The sequence below is a fragment of the Notolepis coatsorum genome (genome assembly GCF_963971535.1).
Source record: "Notolepis coatsorum genome assembly, chromosome: 17".
Taxonomy (NCBI): domain Eukaryota; kingdom Metazoa; phylum Chordata; class Actinopteri; order Aulopiformes; family Paralepididae; genus Notolepis; species Notolepis coatsorum.
Window position 1 is genome coordinate 106,083,894 of NC_140181.1, and position 26,347 is coordinate 106,110,240.

At 43.2% G+C, this 26,347-nt stretch overlaps 1 protein-coding gene across 1 annotated transcript in view; it reads right to left on the reverse strand.

Annotated features, from left to right (window-relative positions):
• Positions 1-1,354: 1,354 nt before the first annotated feature.
• Positions 1,355-26,347, reverse strand: part of fbxw12 (F-box and WD repeat domain containing 12) — a 32,476-nt gene continuing 7,483 nt past the window's right edge. The window contains exons 4-10 of the mRNA XM_084332989.1: positions 21,101-21,219; positions 12,037-12,243; positions 9,462-9,626; positions 6,445-6,658; positions 5,122-5,303; positions 3,091-3,221; positions 1,355-2,412 (exon numbers count right to left, since the gene is read on the reverse strand). Coding sequence (XP_084189115.1) covers positions 2,313-2,412; positions 3,091-3,221; positions 5,122-5,303; positions 6,445-6,658; positions 9,462-9,626; positions 12,037-12,243; positions 21,101-21,219 — 1,118 coding nt within the window. The 3' untranslated portion in view covers positions 1,355-2,312. The remainder of the gene's footprint in view (positions 2,413-3,090; positions 3,222-5,121; positions 5,304-6,444; positions 6,659-9,461; positions 9,627-12,036; positions 12,244-21,100; positions 21,220-26,347) is intronic.

Here is a 26,347-nt window from a genome sequence, read left to right on the forward strand (position 1 = left end):
AGGAATGTGAATCCCTACCCACATTCAAAACCGCTCTTAAAGAGCACCTACGGGAGGCTGCAATTCTAAACTGGCCACCGTAAATGTACAAACCCCCCCACCCCCTCCAAATAGACAGTCTCCTCCCCTCCGTATGTATATATTCTCTCCCCACCGTATGTATATTTCTCTCCCACCCACCCCCTCCTAATGTAGTCTCCTCCCCACCGTATGTATATTTCTCTCCCACCCACCCCCTCCTAATGTACAGTCTCCTCCCCACCGTATGTATATTTCTCTCCCACCCACCCCCTCCTAATGTACAGTCTCCTCCCCATCATATGTATATATTCTCTGTCAGGATCTATGGGTAACAGTACTGTATATTTGCATATCGTATGTCACAAATGTAACAGTACTATATACCTGTATGTCATGTATGTCCCTATATGCCATAAATGTCATGTATGTTGTGTATGTCATAAATGTCACTATGAATTGAAAATGGGGGACCCTGATGTAAACAAGACGAACGTCTTTCTCTGGTCTGCATCCCCTTAACAATTGTGTGTATTGAGCCGTACTGTATTGTACCCATTCTGCAATCTGTTAAATAAAGTTTTCATTCATTCATAGTTAGACAGCATTCGCCGTTAGAAGTGGAAACGGTTCTTGACTTGGGTGATCATCAACATAATGGTTTTATTCACTTTCTTCCTCTTTCCACTCCACAACACAACAACGGACCTGTCACAGGTTTCACCCATTTCTCCTCCTCGTCTTTCACTTTCAACAATACATTCTGCCAAGTCCAAGACCACCGAGACCCTGTTGCCCCGCCATTGTTCCATTAAACCCCTGTCGTGTGCAGTTACTGCTGTCTAGAATGCTGGCTAAGAACAAATAACACGAGTGAGTAAATTAATCAAAGCGATTGCGCTGCACACAGGAAACGGAAATGCTGCACTAATAATAACATGAATTATTCTAAAAGTTATAATTATTTTGTCTCGTCTTAAAATGAAGAGATTTCGGCAAGATTTTATTTTGTAAACTACACTTTGTGTCGTCGTTTGTAGTCAACGACATTGCATTAATTATTTAGTCACGTTAGTGTCACATGATCTACATTAACGTGACGTCAGGGGAAAAAGCTTCGTTGACGACCATTATTTAGTCATAATTTTCGTTGACTAAATTAACACTGCCACACACATACACAGATGTACCAATTATCTCACACTCCTCAATCTCTAGACAAACAATAGTAACGTAGCTGTAACTGCTCGTCACTTGTTGGCGAAGCTGCAAATCCAGAACTCGTAACATTCACCTAAAAAAAGGTTGGTTATAAATGATACAATATGATATATTCTTTATTCATACAAAAAACAAGCATCATACAGATCATGTTGTTATAAGTTGAAAACGCCAGGATAAGCTGCAGCCGCTGCTTCCGAGAGGAACCCAGCTAAAACAAAACACATAAATACATCTATAACAACAAAACAAGACACGTTATATAGAACAAAAGGAGTGTGATTTTCTGTAAACAATCAAGAGTTTCTTTTTTTACATTTCTTTTAAAGAGGGAGACAGACTGGGACATTTGTATGGAGTCGTCGAGCTCGTTCCATATCTGCGGACCCCTGCACAGTACACTGTCTCAGACTGGACCCCTGCACAGTACACTGTCTCAGACTGGACCCCTGCACAGTACACTGTCTCAGACTGGACCCCTGCACAGCACACTGTCTCAGACTGGACCCCTGCACAGCACACTGTCTCAGACTGGACCCCTGCACAGCACACTGTCTCAGACTGGACCCCTGCACAGTACACTGTCTCAGACTGGACCCCTGCACAGCACACTGTCTCAGACTGGACCCCTGCACAGCACACTGTCTCAGACTGGACCCCTGCACAGCACACTGTCTCAGACTGGACCCCTGCACAGCACACTGTCTCAGACTGGACCCCTGCACAGCACACTGTCTCAGACTGGACCCCTGCACAGCACACTGTCTCAGACTGGACCCCTGCACAGTACACCGTCTCAGACTGGACCCCTGCACAGCACACCGTCTCAGACTGGTACATTTTAGCTTTAGTCAAGTCAAGAGTTTTATATTTGTCACGGCATACAAGCATACAGTGAAATGTAAAGACTGAGGTTACAAGCCTAGGTGTCATCTTGGACTCAGACCTGACCTTTAAAGATAAAGATACATTTCCGATATATATATATTTTTCCCCCAATACCCGATCCAGCTATTTTAGTCATATCGAGGCTGATATCCGATATCAACATCGGATCGGAGCATCCCTACTCATCAGCAGTTGAAGGAGTAGGCCTTCAGGACGTCCTTGCCATCCTTGCCCTCCACGGACGCCACGATACTGGAGTAGTCGCAGACAACACCCGTGAACCCCCTGTAACATAGAAGCAGCAGGGCATCAAGCTTTACAACATGTAGCAATAAAAACAACAAGTAACACTATTGAAATGTTTAAATGCAGATATAAACAGGAATTCTTAGATAAGTATACGTTAGAGGAGCTTGAAAATAACGTGAACTAGTATTTTTGTAATTATTTATTTATCTTTTGCTGTAGTGGATAGATATTATATATTTTTTTATATTGATGGATAATTTATTACATATTAATATAATATTGTAAGGAAGGGGCAGGACCAGATAAGCTTTGCTTCTTTCTGTCCCTTCTCGTACAAAACCATTTGTCTTGAGCTATGTTGATTATTGCTTCCATGTCTAGGACGATATATTTTATTTGTATTTTCTTTATTATTATTCAATTTTTTATTACAGATTTGTGTGTTTATGGTTGAAAATGTGAGCCTCCCAGTAAGTGGTGTCTCACCTGGACCAGCCTCCCAGTAAGTGGTGTCTCACCTGGACAAGCTGGTCGAGCCTCCCAGTAAATGGTCTCTCACCTGGAGAAGCTGGGCGAGCCTCCCAGTAAGTGGTGTCTCACCTGGACCAGCCTCCCAGTAAGTGGTGTCTCACCTGGACAAGCTGGTCGAGCCTCCCAGTAAGTGGTGTCTCACCTGGAGAAGCTGGGCGAGCCTCCCAGTAAATGGTCTCTCACCTGGAGAAGCTGGGCGAGCCTCCCAGTAAGTGGTATCGACCCTCCAGCGTCAGGCCTTGGTCTCCGTCTGTTCGCCACGTCAGCACCCTCAGGGAGAGGTCTCGGGACGCCGTCACCACGCGGAAGTCATCCTGTACGGTAAACAAATGGTACGTTACACACAACATAATAAATCCATATATAAATCCAGGCCACCGGGATGCTCAATGACTCTATGCGACATTAACCCATTCATATATTCATTGCACACGCATCCACATGCACACACTCACTTTAAACAAACACTCACCTTAACACTCACTTCAGACACTTTAAACACCACACCATATTTTATCTATTTGTTACAAAAAGATTTGCACTACATCCATACCTAATTTTTTGCCTTTTGCATAAAAAAGAAGAAAAGTTTGCATTTTGTACTTCAGGTTGTACTTTAGTTTGTATATTTTGTATAGTGTTGGGACTTATTCTTCTTTTTACTTTTTTACTGTATGAAGCACATTCTCAGCAGGCTCATACAGAACCAAGCATTTCACTGTAATGTACATGTACCTTATACGTGACAAATAAAACAAAACTTGAAACTTGAATTGTAGAAGGCACAGTACATTGTACACTTTGAGGGCCAACGCCGCTATATGTCGTTAGTTCATGCCGACCGTTGAATGCCAGCGACGATAGCGTTTTTTTTGTCTTTTTTTATTATTATTAGCGATTTGAATTCATATTTCATCAATCTAGTCTCACGTTAGTGCTCCAAACTCTCTCTGAGCTCCATTGGGAAAATACCGCCCCCTATCGTCTCTCCCTGTTGTACTGCACCCCATTGGATTAGACTGAATGAAAGACATGGGGGGGGGGGGGGGGGAATCCAGTTTCCTCATTTTACTTCTCCGGCAAGCCATCCGAAGAGATCCAAGTCTTCGCAGACCCTCAGAACAGCGTGGAATCTGTATTTCCAGTACCCAGCGCTGAATCAATAAACGCGATCGATATTTGGAATGGCGATCAGGAATTGGAATAATCTTTTTGGAGAACATCTGATCTGAGGTAAGGAATCTATTTTACCAGTTTTAGGATAATCAGAGCTGTTTTCACAGAGATATCAGCGTGTGCCATATGTGTGTGTGCTGATCAGGAAATTAGATTTTTCAGCTCGCTTCTCTAGCGTGCATAAGTACACATATACTATCGATAATCTAGCGTTTATTTGAAAACGATTCATAAATAGGCCGAAAAATTACAACGTTTTTTGTGTATTCCAGAATATTCCAGTAAAGAATCTTTATATTTTCCTGAAACTTTCAAGAAAACGAGGGTTTTTCAAAATGGTATAAAACGGAAATGAACCGATTAAAAAACAATCCGTTTCGACAATGTTGACTGCAAACAAGTCATTGATAAGCGACGGCCAGATTAGACACATAGCCATAATTTAAGACATAGTTTATGCGTTCACAACGCTATCATTGAAGTGGGTGCTGGCATTCAACCATGTTTTGAGACGGGGACCCGTGGCATCCAAAGTGTTAAATATAATATTTCTAAAAGCAGAGTTTCAGCATTATGGCCAAACGGAAGAGGAAAGGGAGCCGCCAGGTTTAACCCTGTCACTACCACCGGTTAACCGTCTGTAGTGTGGTTGTGAAAGGGTTAACCGTCTGTAGTGTGGTACTGAAAGGTTAACCGTCTGTAGTGTGGTAGTGAAAGGGTTAACCGTCTGTAGTGTGGTAGTGAAAGGTTAACCTTCTGTAGTGTGGTAGTGGAAGGTTAACCTTCTGTAGTGTGGTAGTGAAAGGGTTAATCTTCTGTAGTGTGGTAGTGAAAGGTTAACAGTCTGTAGTGTGGTAGTGAAAGGGTTAACCTTCTTAGTGTGGTAGCGAAAGGGTTAACCTTCTGTAGTTGGCAGTGAAAGGGTTAACCCTTTGTGGTGTGGCAGTGAAAGGGTTAACCTTCTGTATTGTCGCAGTGAAAGGGTTGACCATTTGGAAGTGTGGCAGTGAAGGGGTTATTGGGGTACTTTCTTCTTACCACGCACATGGAGGTGATGGGTTCAGTGTGGTCTCTGAAGTTGGCGAGCAGCGCTCCTTTCAGAGAATACACCCAGAGGTCTCGATCAGCCGCCACCACCACGGTGCTCCCGTCCTTGGCTTCCAGGAGAACGTCTGATGCTCCGCCGCTCAGCGCCAGGTCGAAGGACTCCACCTGCTGGACTGCAAACGTGAAAAGGTTCACATTTCACATTTAGACACGGTAAATATCAATGGCTCACCGACTGGCTGTAGGCAAACACGCTGGGTAACATGTGACCCGTGTTCATCCAGGATATATGATATATATATACAGATATATACAATATGTTCAAGTGAAAGATGAGAAACGTATCTTGGGTTTTGTACACGCATTGGGTGAACATTCATGGCACTTGTCTGGAGACATTTTGAACTCACTTTTTTATTAGGGATGTTCGTTATTGGCTTTTTTACCGATATCTGATATAGTCCAACTCTTAATTTCCGATACCGATATCAACCGATACATACCGATATATTTGTTCTTACTTGCTTGCCTGGGTAAATAAAGGTTAACTAAATGTAAAAAAAACAAAACAAAGGCAGATAATATCGGACATCCCTACATCCAGTGGGATCCATCCAATATCGGACATCCAGTGTACCAAGCGCACTTTCAGTGAATACACATCATGAGAGAATACTATTTTAACACAATCAGAAACGACACGTACTGCAAAAAGAAAAGTTTGATACGCTATTGCTGGATCTCGAGTCACATTTGATCTACAACAATTTCCTTCGACGCTACAGGCTCCTGCACCACTCGTAGAAACAGCATGTTGATGAGGACAGGACTGAAACAGAGGCATATAGAGGCTGCTAGAATGAGAACAGGACTGAAACAGGGAGGTATAGAGGCTGCTAGAATGAGAACAGGACTGAAACAGAGGCGTATAGAAGCTGCTAGAATGAGAACAGGACTGAAACAGGGAGGTATAGAGGCTGCTAGAATGAGAACAGGACTGAAACGGAGGTATAGAGGGAGCTAGAATGAGAACAGGACTGAAACAGAGGCGTATAGAAGCTGCTAGAATATATCATCTAAGTTGTGTTTTTTCTCAGCAAAGACATGTTTAGAGGACTCAAAGACACATTCATTTGTTGAAAAGCTATCCGGCTGCAAAATGGCCTGGCTTAGCACAAATAAATGGAATAGAAACGTACTTCCAGTGAGTCGATATCATGAGAGAATACTATTTGAACACAATCAGAAACTACACCGTACTACAAAAAAAAAAAAAAGAAGATACGGCACACATATCACATTTCAAATCTTTACCCTGGATCTCCGACTTGTACTTGGTCTTTGTAATGCTGACGTCCCAGACAGTGAGGGCTTTGTGCGAGCGGTCCCTGTGATGGACGGTGGCCAGGCGGGCGGGCCAGGCGGGCATGAAGACAGCTGCCTGGCACCCCCCTGGGGTTGGCAGAGAGCGGCACAGAGGCTCCTCCCCCTCAGACCCAGGAGAGGTCAAACTCTGAGCCCATATTACCTGTCAATCAAGTCACAGAAAAGACACATACCGATGTGTATTAAACACTGACTAGGCGAACAGCACACGAGAGCTGGCCTAGCAGTAGAGAGAGGTTGCTGGTTCGATCCCCGGCATCGATAGGAGGGTGAATTCCAGCTGGAAGGTATTACATTTACAGTAGCCACTAGTGGTGGGGGAAAATATCGATACAGTATAGTATCGCGATACTTTGCGTGGCGATACTGTATCGATACAAGGACGCCAAGTATCGATATTTTATTATTATACATTTAAAAAAAGGAAGTTGCATTGTTCATTTCAATACCTGTAACAGTACAGTAGTCACACACACACACACACACACACACACATGCGCACACATGTGCATTCAGAAACCCTTCTGCCCCCTTAGCGACTATTTTGTGTTTTTTGCCTATATTTATTTGTGTTTCTGTGTACAACGATGGCTGTGTTGATTATTATGTCATGAAATTGGGTCAGTTTGCTCATTGTCTATACATATCAAACATGTAAAACGATCATCATTAGAATACCCATAAAAAAGAAGTTATAGAGCTTAGCTTGGGGTGTAACCTAGTGTTTTTTTTCTTCTCATTGACTCCCATGTTAAAACGCTGATTTTTAATCTGCACTCATTCATTCAATTGCCGCTGTAATTATCAAATAAACGCTATTTTCATACCACCAGGATCCAGTTGATCTGCCAGTATGTCCGTTACCGGATTATGACACACGGTGGCGCAGTTGCACTATGGCTGGTGTAGCCAGCCAAAGCACCGTGGCATTAGACTTCCTAGACCTCTCGGCACAGCTCTCAGCCCTGTGCCGGGGTGGAGCCTCCCTCGAGCGGCTCCGCTCTGACGAGCAGAGTGCAGAAGTGCGGAAGTCGGCTGGTTCTTCCACAATCAGCGATGTGCTTTTCAGAATGTATCGGGGGATACATTTACTGTATCCCGCGAGTATAATACGCAAAAAGCAGTGCTTACTAACGTTATTAGTTACGCTATTTCTGACCGAATTAGTCATTCATTTGTAAATATGAAGACATATTCTTTTTCACATGGACTCGGTGCAGGTTTTTCACGCTGCACTATGAGATTGAAAACGTATATAAATATGAAATAAATGCAGATTTCTGCGTTTTTTGTCATAAAACGGGATTTACTATCAAACAAACGGGAATATAAGTGGTTAACATTTGGAAATAGTTGAAATTTTTACAGATATATTGAGGTTAGGCTGTGGCACTTCCTGAAAAGATTTTTTTTTTAAATATTAAAAATTAATAATTATATGGCCTTGAACTTGATGCAAACATTTCCTGCTTACGATTACAACTCTGCAAAATCGTTAGGGGGGCATAAGGGTTGGAATATACAAACAGTTCAGTTTGTCAGGTACATGCAACACAGATTACAGTGTTTACATCTGTCTGCTTGAGAAAATACCATTTGCTGCAATAAAAATGATTGAAGTGAGATGAACAGACTGAAAACTTTATTTTATTAGATAAAACATGTTGACAAAGTTTTACTTTGCAGTTGAAAAAAGGTAATAAATCGCAATATATCGCAATATTAATATTGCAATACTATCGTATCGTGATTTAAGTATCGTGATAATATCGTATCGTGAGGCCTCTGGTGATTCCCACCCCTGGTAGCACTCGTTTGCTTTAGCAAGGCACTGAACCCCCAGACTGCCGGTTCCCTGTGCTGGGAGCCCTCCGAAGACATGCTCTATCTGGAGCCGTGTGTATGTAGGATGGATATTATGCAGGAAGACGAATGTCAATGACCTTGTGTAAAACTCACAATAAAGTAATCTTCTAAACATAATGTCACATATATTAATAATAACATAATGGGAGATATTTGGGTCACAATATCACTGATGAGGGTGTGTGATGATGTTGATGTGCAGCGCCAGACAGTGCTGCAAACTGTACGCACAGGCCAATATGCCGGCACGAAAATGTTATGTGTGTACAGACAATGTGAAAATAAGCCTGTTCAGAGCCTATTGTACTCCGCTTTATACTGCACACCTCTGGTGTAATTATAGCACAGCAAACATTTAAAAACTTCAGGTAGCCTAGAATGATGCATTTAGGATCCTCCTTAACTCCCAAGATGGACTAGTGCAAGCTATTTGTTTGTGACAAAAAATGTCCCCACCTTCCTTCCATGCTCTGCTGAGGAACTTGATGTTTAAATTCATGTGTCGACTATTAGAGTAAAAAAAACTGAATAATAGGTGCCATTACTGATGTCAAACAAAGTGATACAAGGTACTCCTCTGGTTTGTGGAAACATTGGAATCGATGCCTTTATGTGTTTTAATCTATGTTGTTGTCCTTGTTTCTTTTTTTGTATTGTTTTGTATATGTGTAATATGGACCATAGAATAGAATAGAATAGAAATACTTTAATCATCCCGAGGGAAATCGCTCACAGTAAACATTTAGGTAGACAAAACCAATCACGAATAAGAATAACAAAAGATTGTCTAAGAATAAGGAATAAAGTAAGCCTAAGAATAACATAATAATAATAATAATAATAATAATAATAATAATAATAATAATAATAATAATAATAATAATAATAATAATAATAATAATAAACTACGGTCCGGGATTCACATTTCACATTCCCTCTGTTATGTATGTACAATCTAATATAAAATATACAGTAAAAAATATCAAATATCATAATACCTCGAGTCTGGAATAAAGTCATCATCATCATCATCATCATCATCATCATAATGTTATTGTATGAACACACTGGAAGGGTACCTTTGGACTAACATCATTGCTGTCCTTGGTTCCAGCCAGGACCCACTGTCTGTCTGTGGAGACCTGGAGCAGGTCGACTCTGAACGAGTCACACACCACCACACTGGAGGTCCGGCTCAGAGAGGGGCCGCTCACAGTCTCCACAGAACCTGCACCGGTTCCCACCTGGTAGGAGACGGAACCAGGGGTACAAAGCGTTATTAAGATAAGATAAGATATTCCTTTATTGATCCCCTTGGGGAAATCCAGGCATCATAGCAGCATGGGGGGGGGAGGGGAGGTACAGGTGGTAAACACAAGCAGTGTAAACAATATAACAAATCAATATAATTAACTCTGGATATGTGCATTATGGGCAACAAGGTGCGCAATGAGGGTATGTATGTCCTCTCAATAAATAGTTACAATATATAATCTAATAATCCAATCATCTAAATCTAATCTAATATAATACAAATTAAATGCTAAAATGCTAAATATATGATCTGATGAAGTATACAGTATTCACATAAGGTGCGGTATGCATAAGGTAGTATATTGTCCTTTTAGAGCTGTAAGTGGTGTTTTTGTTTGTTAAATAGCTCTACATTCCGACAGCCATCATTGATATAGTGTGTTTGGTCAGTAACATGGGTCTCCCAGTCCCTCCTCTGCAGTAAACAGAAAATACATATTCTGGTATCCAGTTCCCACTTTATCCAATCAGGAGAGAGAAAACCTAGATATTTGTACTTCTTACTAAGACAAATCTCTTTACTGCACTGGCAGAGTTGAGTTCTCTCCCCTGATTGGATAAAGTGGCAATGGGATTCCAGAAAATGTATTTCCTGTTTACTGCAGAGCAGGAGGGATTGAGAGACCCATGTTGGGGTGGCGACAGTGGCTCGGTAGGTAGAGCAGCCGTCTGGTAATCCGGAGGTTCCTGGTTCGATTCTCGCCCCTCCCAGGCAGCGTGTCGAAGTGTCCTTGAGCAAGACACTTAACCCCTAACTGCTCCCGATGAGCAGGTCGGCACTTTGCATGGTTGCAATGCAAACAAATTATAAAAAGGAACAAATTGTAAAGCACTTTGAATAAAAGCTGTTATATAAAATGCACCATTTACCATTTATGTTACTGTATCGATCCTCTCTACGCCGCCCCCATACCTCAAATGGATCCATCATCAGCTCTATTTTCAATCTTTCAAAATGTTCTTACGTATGTACCCCAGTTGCTATTGCATGTACTTATTTGTGTTTCATTACACATATGAGTGCATGCTTACCAACTGTTTCGCCTGTTTTATTGCAACACTACTATCACCGACATCTAAGAAGGGAGATCCCCCCTTGAACGGCCCTTCTAAGGTTTCTCTCCTCCACATTGCCTGTGGTGCATTTTTTCCTATTGCTAGGTTTTTAGTGAGTTTACCTTCACGTGGGGTATGAGAGTGTTGCATTCATTTATTAATTAATTTATTTTACATTTTATTTTGGATTTCATGGTATTTTGTTTTGTTCTTGATTTACTGTGATGTTTCTTCTTGACTTGTTTAACACTTTCAGAGCCCAAGCTTAATCTTGATTTACCGCTTGAATGCCCACCATCCACTTCAATGTTAGCATTAATAACGCCTAATCTATGGTTTAAATTATGGCTGTGTGTCTAATCTGCCCGTCGCTTATCAATGACTCGTTTTCCAGTCAACATTGTCGAAGCGGATTGTTTTTTTATCGGTTCATTTTCGTTTGATAGCATTTTGAAAAGCCCTCGTTTTCAAGGAAAATATAAATATTCCATGATAATCGCCCTTTTCTGGAATATTCTAGAATACACAAACGTTGTAATTTTTCTGCCTATTTATCAATAGTTTTCAAATAAACGCTAGATTATCGATAGTATATGTGTACGTATGCACGCTATATAGGCAATCTGAAAAATCAATTCTCTGATTTCCTCAAAGCGATCGCCCACACACACACACACATAGGGCGAACGCTGAGATCTCAGCGAATACAACTCTGATTATCCCAAGACTTGTAAAATAGATTCTTTACCTCAGATCAGATGTTCTTCAAAAAGATCATTCCAATTCCTGATCGCCATTCCAAAAATCTATCGCTTTTATTGATCCAACGCTACATACTGTACATATGTATTCCACGCTGTTCTGAGGCTCCACAATGAATCCGATCGGCTCGGGTTACATGCCTGAGAAGTAAAATGTGGATTCCGGATTTTTCTTTTCTCATCCATTTTCATTGAGTCCATTCCAAAAGGGTGCATTACCATCTGGGAGACGATAGGGGGCGGTTTTTTTTCCACATCTGAGCTCCTACCAACGCATACCAACGGGGGACTCGGTTGATGAAATATGAATTCAGATCAAAAAATAAAACGATAATTGTCGTCGTGGGCATTCAGGCATTGGGCTGATAAAACGTCTCATCACGTTTTGGGCATCGAAAGTGTTAAAGAAGACGTGTCCGCCCCATGGGGACATTAATGTGTGTTGTCGGGCCTTACAAAAACATTTGATTTGATTTGCATCAGTGATGGCTGTCGGAGCGGGAGGAACCGTCTGGTTACTCACAGAAAGAAACGAGCTGCCGCTAACGTCGTACTGTAACAGAGTGCATTGTGGGGCCGCTGCAGGGTAGCAGGCCAGCTCCTCCCCCGTCCGGCCCTGCCAGGTCTTCACCAGGCCCGCCGAGTCCACGGTGACCACCGCCCCGCGCCGGCCGTCTCTGGTGATCCCCGTCAGAGGACTCTGCACCGGGCTGCACCACAGCTGGACCCCCTGGACCAAAACAACAACAACAACATGATATAATATCCCCTTTGTATGGTGAAATGTCAGTACTTTTCTTTTTATATTATTGTTTTCTTTCTTCTTTCTATTGTTCTTCTTCTTTCTGTAAAGAAACTCAAAGTATTAACTCTTTATCTGCCACGCTGTGAACGGGATATGGCTATGTGCTGCCACGCCTTAAACCAATGGGGTCGGCCACCTTGTTTGCAGGGCTATAACTATATTCTATATTACAGCTATGGATGCAATACTATGGCCCATTTGACATAAGAGTATCTATCATTCAGGATGTGAAAAAGATTTTTTTTTCCCATCCATACATTCCCATTTTATACCGTGGTGAATATAAGTATGGTTTTAGAGCGGTTTAGGGTAATTCCTGGGAGGCTAGTAATAGCCCGATACGTGTATTATATTAAATCCATTGGCATTTCGTCCCTACACTTAAAAATTCAAATGCATATGATCGGTATTATGTTCCATCATGAATGCGTGAAAGGGGGGGGGGGGGGGTCGTTTCTGATTAATTGATTGTCAATAACGGCATTCGTTAGTACAACCCCATACCCTGATCAGGGCGATGGCTATGAAAACAAGGCACAATCAAGCTGAAATTTGACGTTAAATTGCTCTTACCTGTGGCTGGTGGGATTCCAAAAAGAATATTCCAATTATTTGATTGCCATCTGGTAGATCGTATGTCCATTTGGCTCACGACATAACCCACCACAGCATAATGAATCGGGGGTCCCGAAAACTATTCAATGCGATCGGGTGAAGCCCTTGATCCAGGTTACTAGAAAAGTCCACCCGGAGGCATTTCATCAACGCACAGCCCCATACACAGAGTCTCAAAGGAAGTGCAACATCGGACGCATACCACCAGGCGGCGGTATTGGACTTTTGCGATCTCAGACTCATTCCCTATGGTAACACAGGCTGCCTGGATGGATAACGAATGGAAATAGTGGATAAAAGAAATAACGATCAAATAACGAGTATACTCGTTGTTGGCGTCCAACGATTGGCGGCCAATAACGAGTATACTCGTCGTTGGCAGCGAATGAGTTAAGAGCAATGCACTGCTCTGTTTTTTTCTTTTTTACTATTTTATCACACTTTACTTTACTGTCTGTTCTATTTGATTATTTTTAGCCTATTTTTTAACTGAATCAAAACCGCACTTTTTTACTCCGTATATTCTATTACTGAATGAAACCGTAAACAGAGAGGCCTATTGGGATGCTAGATCCTAATGTGAAACACTGTGATTTACCTTACCTTGCTACCTCTCTATCTTTTTTATGCTCGCTTATGATTGTATTTTTTACTGCTGTGAAGCACTTTGAACTGCAATTTCTGTATGAAAAGTGCTATACAAATAAAGTTATTATCATTATTAACTATAATAATATATTAGTTAGTATATTAGTACACCATGCCAAGTTCATGCTTTATTTGTTTTAAACGAGACGATTTAGAAATGTGTCCATTTCAAGAGGGGTGGATCGCGCGGGGAAACAGCGATGACGTAACCACTACGTCCCTATAGTAGGGGTGGGAATCACCAGAGGCCTCACGATACGATATTGTCACGATACTTGAGTCACGATACGATAGTATTGCGATTCAAAATATATTGCGATATATGCTGAGTATTGCGATATTAATATTGCGATTTATTACCTTTTTTCAACTGCAAGGTAAAACTTTGTCAACATGTTTTATCTAATGAAATAAAGTTTTCAGTCTGTTCATCTCACTTAAATAATTTCATTGCAGCAAATGGGATTTTCTCAAGCAGACAGATGTCAACACTGTTACCTGACAAACTGAATGTTTGTATTAGTCATATTCCAACTTAACTGAATGCACACGTGTGCGTGTGTTTGTGGACTACTGTACTATTACAGGCATTGAAATGAACAATACAACTTCCTTATACCATTTTTTTTTGCATAATAAAATATCGATACTTGGCGTCCTTGTATCAATACAGTATCGCCACGCAAAGTATCGCAATACTATACTGTATCGATATCTTCCCCCACCACTACCCTATAGTATGACTTATGACCATTCCTTTCATCCAAACATGTACCAACAGACAGTCCTGGCTGCCCTGGTCTTTCCCGCCAAAAACATTCTTCTTGGCACATCAGCACGTAGGGAGTCTGAAGTCCCAGGTTCTAGCCTCGGCACTCCAGGGTTCAAGACCGCTAACGAGCACAACAATATTATAAACATGTAATGCTATACAGCAGGGGTTCTCAAACTTTTTTATACCACGACCCCATTTATTTATTTTGTCGACCCCACACTTAATGTATCACGTAATTTCAACGTGGAAATAAGGAATATCGAAATAAAATGTTATCAATGGAATTAATTAATATTATAAACAAAAGCAAACGGAATTGTTTCCATATACACATTTTATTTTATTTAATACACACAGCTGCCAGGTGGAAAACTCGATCTGAGTAATTTCTTTTTTTTTGCCAATGCGACTTGCCACTTTGGGTCGCGACCTGTAGTTTGAGAACCGCTGCTATACAGTATATATTAGGGGTGGAGCGGTATGTATTCGAACCGTACACCGTTCGGCACGATCTCCCCGGTTCAGGGCGTGTGTGTATTGTACGGTTCACGGGATGAGCAAAACAAATCTTCATTTGGCATGGAGCCGGGAGAGGTGACGGGTGCTCAGCTGGCAGCAGGTGCTAGTCAGTTTGTGGAAATGGCAAGCGCAATATATTATAAATCAATCTTCATTACGACTTTAACATTACATAGGCCTACACACACATCATAACGTTAATGTTAGCACGGTTTGTACAACAACACAACGCACTTTAACTATGGTAAAAGTGCCAGCTCTAATACAGCCAACCTGAAATGTTACCGTAGCTACTAGCTAGCAGAGTAGAAAATGGGTTGAAAGACAATGATAGGCGTTTATTCAACATCCAAGAAGGCTAACATACAACTGTGTTTACTAACTCCAACCGGGACTATTGCCGCTTTTCCACGGCATGTTATCAATTCGATTATTCAACTCCGGTAACGTTAGAGTCGAGAAGGTCCTTGACGCTAAACTGTCCCTGCGGACCAGCAACCCATAGATCAGGGGTCGGGAACCTATGGCTCGCGAGCCATATATGGCTCTTCTGGTGACAACATATGGCTCCCAGAAATTTTTGAGTAAAAAAGAAAAAAAAAAAAAAAAAAAATGTAATACTTGTGATATTTCTTAATAATACTGTGTCATTTTAAAGTAAACAGAAATTAGTTTTGAAGATACAGCTAATAGTATCTGTAGCTGAAGATATAGCGAGCAGAGCTGGCGAGGGAACACAAGTGGACAGAAATTAAAAATCTTCAACCTGAAGACCAGCTGATTCTTAAAACTTGGAACGAGCTTCCTGTGGCATACCACACAATGCAGCGTGAGTATTGCCGTATTGACCATGTTTGGCTCTACATATGCATGTGGGCAGTCATTCTCGCATATGAGGAACATTAAGACCAACCTACGCTCACGTTTAACTGATGGAAGCCTCAACGCCTGCATGAAGCTCAACCTCACCACGTATGAACCAGATTACAAGGCCATCAGCAAAACCATGCAGCACCAGAAGTCGCATTAAAAGTAAGACATATTTAATTTATTATACGTTAAAAATACTATATGGCTCTCAATGAAATATATTTAGAAATATTTGGCTTTTATGGCTCTCCCAGTCAAAAAGGTTCCTGACCCCTGCCATAGATAGTTCCAACTCACTGAATTACGTTAATCCACCACAGTTGCACTCAATATTTAAATAATGTTAGTCTAAATAAATGTAGACAGACAATGTACGTATTTTAAAAATAGAATAAACAGAGCAGTGTTGTTTTGAAACAGTACAGTGTGTGTGTGTGTGTTAGTTTGATGTATTGCTGCATTTTATAGTGATGGCCTTCTAATTTGTTTGTTTTTTTATTTTAAATAACACAGTGACACGTTTCCTTTTGATAAGAAATCCAGCCATATTCCTTTCATTGTATTTCAAATACTGCACTTCCATTTCAAGCAGAAAACAAATCTTTCCATTAAGAACTGACAATCAGGGAATTTAAACATTGTTGACATTGTTTTTTGTGTTTATTCTAAAGAAAGGAACGTCTAGTGCTGGTTGAGCATATGCATACTTTGTGTTGATGGCCTTTGTCTATCATGTGGCCACAAAAATAGAAAGGTTTAATTATTTTGTTTGTTTGCACTAAGTTAATACTTTGACAAATGTAGCCTATATTTTTTAGTTAGTTCGGTCTGCCGAACATTATTTAAAGGTCCCATGCATTATAAATGTCATTTTTCAGTCTCTAGCATTGTATTATAGTAATAGGAGTTCGTATCAATGTGTTTTAGGGTCTAAATACAATATTGGCGAATTCCTCCGTTTCAGCCCAGCCCCTCTGTGCCTCTAGTAAATCGGGTCATTTTGATTTGAAGTCCCTGAGCACGTCACTGGGCGCTGTGGATAGACACAGTGATGCGATTGGCTCTGTGGTTGGAGCTAATGCCCGCCCCCATTCTACCTAGACTGACTGTACACAGCGAAACCATTTCCTCATACTCGAGAGGGAGAGAAAGGAAGAGAGAGGGAGAGAGAGCACTTGGGGGGGGGGGGGGGGGCCTGCAGCGAGCCACACACGCAAACGGGAGATTGAAAGAAAGAAAAAAAAAACAAGCTGCCGGCGGACTGTCTTTTTTTTCCCTCTCTCTCTCTCTCTCCCACCCCCTCCCTCTCTCTCTCTCTCTCTCTCTTCCCCCCCCCTCCCTCCCTCCCTCTACCAGTGCAGACTGTGTGGCACTGTCACTCAAAGTGCTTATGGGCGGAGCCAGGCCATAACAGCCTGATTTCTAGAGGCTGAAAAATGATGGTTTCGAGTACTTGATTAGAAATATAAAACAATGCATTTTTTTGAAAAAAAACTTACAAATGTCTTCAATAGACCAACAGGAATTGTGTAAAGTTGCCCAAATAGTGCTAGGAATAGCACTGCATAGCACCTTTAAGGCACACTGCTGTAAACCTTTTTTATTTATTTTTTTTAAATAAATGAGAAGCATGTTTAAAGTGTTATTAAAAAAAAAATTAAAAACAAGGTATATCGAACCGAACCGAAAACCGTTACCCCAAAACCGTGATACGAACCAAACCGTAATTTTTTTTTAATCCACTTTTTCTCCTTTTTCTGTTTTTTCTCCCATCCCAATTTAGTTGTGCCAATTCCCCCCTCCCCTGATCGTTGCTCGCATGTGCCCCCCACTGGTCGGTCGTAGGGAGGGTTGAAGAATCTATCGCATGTCCCCTCCGATACATGCGGAGTCAGCCAGCCACTTCTTTTCACCTGCCAGCGCGGACTCTCATTGGCGAGGTGTAACGTGTGGGAGGCTCACACTACCCTCGACATCTCCTGTCCTTGCTGTGCAGGCGCCCTGACCGACCTGTAGGAGTCGCTGTTTACAACGATCAGATGACCACCCATCGACTCCCCTCCCGCTGACTCTGCCAATTGAGTCAGTATGACGGCCGGCCCAAGCCAGAGGCAACGCTGACAGCCGGATTCGATACCGGTGTCTTACGCGTTGGTGACGAGCAACAGTAGGAGGGCTGAGAGGGAGACAGCAGAAGAGAAGTTTATGGTGGTATTCGATCCAAGACCAACAAGAATACATGCGGTTCCACCCACAGGGCTCTTAACCCTTTGTCGCGTGGCAGTGAAAGGGTTAACCTTATGTGTTGTCGCAGTGATAGGGTTAACCATTTGGTAGTGCGGCAGTGAAAGGGTTAAGCCCTAATACACACCATCTCGGAGAACATCAAGCAATATGTTGTGTGCTGCTAGCATAATATTAGCTTACGTGAATTCAGCACGATATCTCACGTTGTTGTGCTAAGTAAGTAAGTAAGTAAGTAAGTAAGTAAGTAAGTAAGTAAGTAAGTAAGTAAGTAAGTAAGTAAGTAAGTAAGTAAGTAAGTAAGTAAGTAAGTAAGTAAGTAAGTAAGTAAGTAAGTAAGTAAGTAAGTAAGTAAGTAAGTAAGTAAGTAAGTAAGTACATTTTATTTATATAGCACCTTTCTAGATACAGGATCACAAAGTGCTCAAAAGAAATTAAGAGCATCAAACATCATTAATACATAGAACCAATTAAACACACCAACTGGAAATATAATACAAAGTAAGACCAAGATTACCGTAAATCCTCAAATATAGGACTGGTCTTGTATTTACCTCAGCTGCAAAGAGCACCAGGGCCTCATTTATCAATGGTGCGTACGCACAGATATGTGCGTAACCCGTGCGTACGATCATTTCTAGGCAAAGTGTGGGACTTATCAATTTGAACGTGTGCTTGACTTTGTGCGTATATTTACGCACAGCTCCGACCATGCGTACCTGGCGCCCGGTGGTAGAATATGAATATTGCAACGCGGAAATAAGCTTCCGTGCATTAGTTTCAACACTGGCGTGTTCTGTATGACCCCCCGTAATTCATTATAGTTCATTGTAAAATAGCGACAGTAGTGTAATTATTGTCAAACCCTATAAATATAGCATTTGGAATAGGTCTTTCTTTCCGAATGAATGCAGCATGGTTTATATATAGGGTTATCGGAATACTATGGGGTGCACTGACTGAGCTCCGCGGGGAACTGTTTTCAGAGATAGCAGATAGGAATGAATAAATGAGGGGCAGTCTAATTGCAGAGAGAACATAATATTAACTAGAGTCTGCTATACCCGAGACACCTCCTTCATTTGTACCGCAATTTGAGACCGAAACTGGAGCGTGGAACAAAACGCACAAATGCCATCCCCATGCACATTCAAGTCCTCTCCACCCTCGGGTCTCTTTGGCCACTGGCACGGTCCATCGTGATATTGGAGATGGATCGAGCAATAGACTGTTACTGTACCACCCATGTAGCTGTCAAAGCTCCATCACAAATGCAGTTATGTGAATAGAAAGGGATTCCACTCAGTGATGCGCATTTTCCTGATACATGTCGTTGCTGCATGCCGGGAGGAAGGCAATGCTGCATGTTTTCAATTCATTAAATAAAACGGATACTTTTTGCATGGGTTTACTGACTCATACAAATAATCAACCAACTACATACTGTAACTTTTCAGTGCATGTTTTTATTTACATTGTGACAACAGCCTTGTGAGCTCCCGCAGTGACCCGCACACAGACATGATGGAATTCAAGTTCAAGTTTGTATTGATCACATATAGGCAGGCTACACATGGCATAGGCTACATGGCAGTGAGATTCATTGTTCTTATATGCTCTCGTATTATCTCTCATATGCAGGTAGAAAATTGACGGAAAATCCGTCGCAATTTGGAATCAAATTGACGGAGAACTTTAATCCCTGGGTATTAATAGAACGAAACGAAGAAAACGCAGTCATATTCCAGCATGGTTAATAATGACACCAATGGCAAACAGTGGTTAACGGTCTTTAGGAAGTTAATAGATATCATATCCGACATCACCGTACGTGTACATGTCTGTCAGCCTGTCGCGTATTTCTCCCATAACACGCTTCGCTCGGCTTAGTCCACTTTTCCACATTTCATGGGGGTGTTTCATTACCGTATATGGTTAATTACGGGCGGTTCTATATGCAAATACTTAAAATCGGGCACGAGCGCGGAGCGTAGAACAAATGGTATTTATCAACACGGAGTGTGCATAGAACCTGTGTACGCACGTGTGATAAATCCCGATTTTTCTGTACGTACACACATTCTAAATTCTGTGCTTAAGAACAAAAATAGAACACTTTCTCATGGACATAATCCCTTCATTTTCAGACTTTTTTAATACGTACATTATCTGTCTACATTTATTTAGACTAGCATTGGTATTTAAATATTGAGTGCAGTTGAGTAATTGTGAAACTGTGGTGGATTACGTAATTCACACACTGAAGTTGGGACCATTTTGCGTGTTGCACCTTCTCGACTACTATCTTGTTGATAACATGCAGGCAATAGCTTTAGCTACTAACGCTATCATAGCATCATGATCTGTAAATAATGTGTCAACTGGACAACGCCAGACTCGCCTGCCAACGCCATATAGATAGCGAACGTTAACGTTTGCAAACGAAGTCAACGTCATCCAGCTGACACCACAAATCTAGATGACAATGTTAGCTAACGCCAACCAGAGGGAAACGTTAATGTACGGTAGTCAGTGTAGCGGGAGGCAGCACTTGATTTGCATTGGCAAGAGTTTATCTCATTCTATATCGCGGCACGAAAAATTAAATAAATACTTTTTTTTGCGACCTTATATTGGAGACCGGCCTGTATTTGTCTGCATGCGCATCAAACCCCCGGCCGTTATAAGAGGCCCGTCCTTTATTCGAGTACCCTCCACTATTAGAGGATTTTACGGTAAACTAGCCAAACACCTGTCTGAACAGTAGCGTTTCTAGCTGTGTTTTAGCATGTTTAGGGAGGGAGGGCGTTCCACAGTTTGGGAGCAGCTACCTGAAAGGCACGATCACCCCGGGTTGCAAGCCGGGTTCTAGGGACAGACAATAGAAGTTTGTCAGAGGGTCTAAGGGCCCTGGTTTGATGAGTAAGGTATAAGAAGGTCTGAGATGTATCCAGGTGATAGACCATGAAGGGCTCTAAAAGTAGTGAGTAGCACCTTCAAATGAACTCTAAATTTAAAAGGGAGCCAGTGTAGAGAGAGGCCAACGTATGTGATATGAGACCTCTTATTATTTCTGGTTAAAAGTCTAGCAGCTGAATTATTTGTACCGACCTTCTGGACGTCCCACGCCCGGACCGTCCCGTCGGTGGAGGCGCTGCAGACGGTGGCGCTGGAGCTCCAGAAGTCCTGGGGAGCGTTCCCCTCGAGGTACACCACTCCCACCACCCTGCCTGGGGGGGGAGGAGGACACCACGGAGAGAGAGAAGGAGGGAGAGAGAGAGTGACAGAGAGAAGGTGAGCGGGGGAGAGAGAGAAGGAGAAAGAGAGAGAGACAGAGTGACAGAGCCGTCAAAGCCTCCATCTTACACCAGCCAGAGGACCTACCAGGGACCCCCACTACGCCTCAGACCCCATCAGGAGCCTAAGACCTCCCAGGGACCCCCACTACGCCTCAGACCCCATCAGGAGCCAAAGACCTCCCAGACATCCATCCAGACCCAGCGCACCCCACAGACCCCCCGCTTCACCAGAACATCACCAGCTCCAGCAGCACAACCAGACTGGCCCTGGCCCAGGCTACTACCCCTCAACAAACCAGAGACTCTACCAGAACCAAGAGCCTGGCCCTCGGCCCCTTCCCAGCCCAGCCCACAGCATGCAGAACCACACCAGGCCCCACGCAGCTACGCAGAGGCCCTCCAAGGAAGAGTGAACTCTGAAGGAATGAGTGAGATTAAACAGCTCCTCCAGTACATCTGCACTAAGCTGAACTAGTCTCATAACACACACACACTACTCGCATAATTTACGCATTACTTAATTAAGACAACATTTTTTTTTTTTTTTGATCAAATTTTTTTTTATTATTAATTACATGAAACAGGACAACACAATAACCACAGTAACAAAAAACATAACTTTCACAGGAGAATAACAAACAATAATAATACAGAATAATAAATTATAAAGACAAAAAGAAAAAGAAACAGCGTCCAACCTATCAAATATAGATGGCTACTTCAATAACAAAAAGGGTCTTCAAAACATGGCAACCTTTCCCCACCTTTACAAAGTGGAGTGACTTAAAAGATTGTTTATGAGAGTGTTGCCGCAGATTTACTGTAGATAGCCTAGGTCCCTTACACATGTTCAAGACTGCCAAACTTGCAGAAGGTAAAGTGTAAGAAGAAAGAAATTCTTCCTCCAAGTTGGTTGACAGGTCAATCAGTCTGTCAATATTAGTCTCTTGGGGAGATGGCATGTGAGTTGACATATAGCGCAGAATAGCTAAATACCAACCCCCCCTAAAATCCCCCCAGTCAAAGTTAAGAAGGACAAGACAAAAACCAAGACAGACAAGACATTTCCTCCTCCCCCTCCCCAGAGACCGCCGGACCCCCCCGATCAAGCGCCCCAACCCCGCTCAGCCGCACACTGCGGTCTTTACCTTCTCAGCTGCTGCGAACCACAGGTCAATTCCAGCCTGCCCTACCCCGATCACCCGGGCCGTGGATATCTCAAGATAAATCACATCCAATAGAGTTAGGGACCAGTTAATCATTGTAAGCTTCTCAGGCTCCTTCCATCTCATTGCTATTAGCTTCTTCGCTGCTGTGACGCCCGCTAGGACAACCCTTTTCAGTTGTACGGACGCGGGTAGTGTCGTTATATCGTTCAGGAGTAGCGTAACAGCTGTGAATGGGATAGTTAAGCCACACAGATCTGAAAGTTTGTCCGTTATTGACCTCCAGAAGCGGGCCACTGGTGGGCAATCCCAATACATATGCATATAAGTGCCAGTGGCCTTTTGAGAGCACAAAGTGCACCGAGAGTCGGTTATCAGTCCCATAGCAAATAGCTTCCTAGGTGTAAGATTAAGACAACATTTGTTAGTTAAAAAGAAAAGCTAGTTAAAAGCTGAATTAGTACCGATACTTTATATTGCTGAAAGAACATTTTACATATTGTTCAAAATGCATCAGCTCTAACAATGTTCTCAGTAGCCAAACACACACATTTACAAAATACAGTAAACGCCGCACTTTATACAGTTCAATGTTCGTACAGTACCTCTCTTGACAATCCAGTAGTTAGTGTTTTATATGCTGTTATATTTGATGTTTTATTTTATGATGATATTTTGTATGTACTATCTGTTTTGTAATCCATGTTTATGTTTAATATTAATCATTTACTTTGGCAACATGTAGAAGTACGTCATGCCAATAAAGCCATTTGAATTTTATTGAATTGAATTGAGAGAAGGAGAGAGAGAGAGAGTGACAGAGAGATGGTGAGAGAGAAAGAGAGAGTGACAGAGAGATGGTGAGAGAGAAAGAGAGTGACAGAGAGATGGTGAGAGAGAAAGAGAGAGACAGAGAGATGGTGAGAGAGAAAGAGAGAGTGACAGAGAGATGGTGAGAGAGAAAGAGAGAGACAGAGAGATGGTGAGAGAGAAAGAGAGATGGTGAGAGGGGGAGAGAGAGACAGAGAGATGGTGAGAGGGGGAGAGAGAGACAGAGAGATGGTGAGAGGGGGAGAGAGAGACAGAGAGATGGTGAGAGGGGGAGAGAGAGAGGAGAGAGAAAGAGAGAGACAGAGTGACAGAGAGATGGTGAGAGGGGGAGAGAGAAAGAGAGTGACAGAGAGATGGTGAGAGGGGGAGATAGACAGAGTGACAGAGAGATGGTGAGAGAGAAAGAGATAGAGAGAGTGACAGAGAGATGGTGAGAGAGAAAGAGAGAGTGACAGAGAGATGGTGAGAGAGAAAGAGAGATGGTGAGGGGGAGAGAGAGACAGAGAGATGGTGAGAGAGAAAGAGAGTGACAGAGAGATGGTGAGAGAGAAAGAGAGATTGAAAGAGAGATGGTGAGAGAGAAAGAGAGTGACAGAGAAATGGTGAGAGAGAAATAGAGAGTGACAGAGAGATGGTGAGAGAGAAAGAGAGATGGTGAGAGGGGGAGAGAGAGACAGAGAGATGGTGAGAGGGGGAGAGAGAGACAGAGAGATGGTGAGAGGGGGAGAGAGAGAGGAGAGAGAAAGAGAGAGACAGAGTGACAGAGAGATGGTGAGAGGGGGAGAGAGAAAGAGAGAGTGACAGAGAGATGGTGAGAGGGGGAGAGAGAAAGAGAGAGTGACAGAGAGATGGTGAGAGGGGGAGAGAGACAGAGTGACAGAAAGATGGTGAGAGAGAAAGAGACAGAGAGAGATAGAGAGAGAATGACAGAGAGATGGTGAGAGGGGGGGAGAGACAGAGACCTGTGTGACAGAGAAAGTGAGAGGGGAGAGAGACAGAGACCTGTGTGACAGAGAGAAAGTGAGAGGGGGAGAGAGACAGAGACCTGTGTGACAGAGAGAAAGTGAGAGGGGGGGAGAGACAGAGACCTGTGTGACAGAGAGAAAGTGAGAGGGGGAGAGAGACAGAGACCTGTGTGACAGAGAGAAAGTGAGAGGGGGAGAGAGACAGAGACCTGTCCCGTCTCCCTGTCCCCCTGTGAGTTGCTGTCCTGGAGTGCTGACCGGAGTGTCGGACGTCCCGTGATGAAGGCCGGGAGGTTGCGACCCCCTCTGCGTGCCACCCTGTCTCCGGAGGTCTCGTAGTGGTGACCGGAGTGCCGGACGTCCCGCGATGATGTCGGGGAGTTCGCGACCCTCTCTGCGCCGCCCCCTATCTCCCTGTCTCCGGCTGTCCCTGAGCAATGACCGGAGTGTTGAATGTCCCCATGACTAAGACGGGGAGGACGTGACCCTCTTTGCGCCGCCCCTGTGCCTCAAATAGATCCGCTATCAGCTCTATCTTTAATCTTTCAAAATGTTCAGTTGCTATCGCTATTAGCTCTATCTTTAATCTTTCAAAATGTTCAGTTGCTATTGCATGCACTCATCTGTGTTTCACTACACACATGAGTGCATGCTTACCAACTGCTAGTCTGCAACACTACTATCACCAACATCTAAGAAGGGAGATCCCCCCTTGAATGGCCCTTCTAAGGTTTCTCTCCTCCACACTGCCTGTGGAGCTTTTTTCCCTATTGTTAGATTTTAGTGAGTTTTTCCTTACCTTCGCGTGGGGTATGTCTGAGAGTGTTGCATTCTTTCATTTATTTGCATTTATCTTAAATTTTTTGGACCTTATGGTGTTCTTGTTCTGTTCTTGACTTATTGTTATGTTTTCTTCTTGACTTGTTTAAAGAAGACCTGTACGGCCCATGGGGACATTAACGTGTGTTGTCGGGCCTTATAAATAAATTTGATTTGATTTGATTCTGTGTGACAGAGAGACAGTGAGAGGGGGAGAGAGAGAGAGAGAGACAGAATGACAGAGAGAAAGTGAGAGGGGGGAGAGAGAGAGACCTGTGTGACAGAGAGAAAGTGAGAGGGGGGAGAGAGAGAGACAGAATGACAAAGAGAAAGTGAGAGGAAGAGAGAGAAAGAGAGACCTGTGTGACAGAGAGAAAGAGAGAGGGGAGAGACAGAGACCTGTGTGACAGAGAAAGTGAGAGGGGGGAGAGAGACCTGTGTAGACAGAGATAAAGAGAGGGAGAGAGAGAGAGACCTGTGTGACAGAGAGACAGTGAGAGGGAGGGAGAGAGACAGAGACCTGTGTGACAGAGAGAAAGAGAGGGGGGGGAGAGACAGAGACCTGTGTGAGAGAGAAAGTGAGAGGGGGGGAGAGACAGAGACCTGTGTGAGAGAGAAAGAGAGAGGGGGGGAGAGACAGAGACCTGTGTGAGAGAGAAAGAGAGAGGGGGGGAGAGACAGAGACCTGTGTGACAGAGAGAAAGTGAGAGGGGGAGAGAGAGAGAGACCTGTGTGAGAGAGAAAGAGAGAGGGGGGAGAGACAGAGACCTGTGTGAGAGAGAAAGAGAGAGGGGGGGAGAGACAGAGACCTGTGTGACAGAGAGAAAGAGAGAGGGGGGGAGAGACAGACCTGTGTGACAGAGAGAAAGTGAGAGGGGGAGAGAGAGAGAGACCTGTGTGAGAGAGAAAGAGAGAGGGGGGAGAGACAGAGACCTGTGTGAGAAAGAAAGTGAGAGGGGGGAGAGACAGAGACCTGTTTGAGAAAGAAAGTGAGAGGGGGGAGAGACAGAGACCTGTGTGAGAGAGAAAGTGAGAGGGGGGAGAGACAGAGACCTGTGTGAGAGAGAAAGAGAGAGGGGGGGAGAGACAGAGACCTGTGTGAGAGAGAAAGAGAGAGGGGGGGAGAGACAGAGACCTGTGTGACAGAGAGAAAGAGAGAGGGGGGGAGAGACAGACCTGTGTGACAGAGAGAAAGAGAGAGGGGGGGAGAGACAGAGACCTGTGTGACAGAGAGAAAGAGAGAGGGGGGAGAGACAGAGACCTGTGTGACAGAGAGAA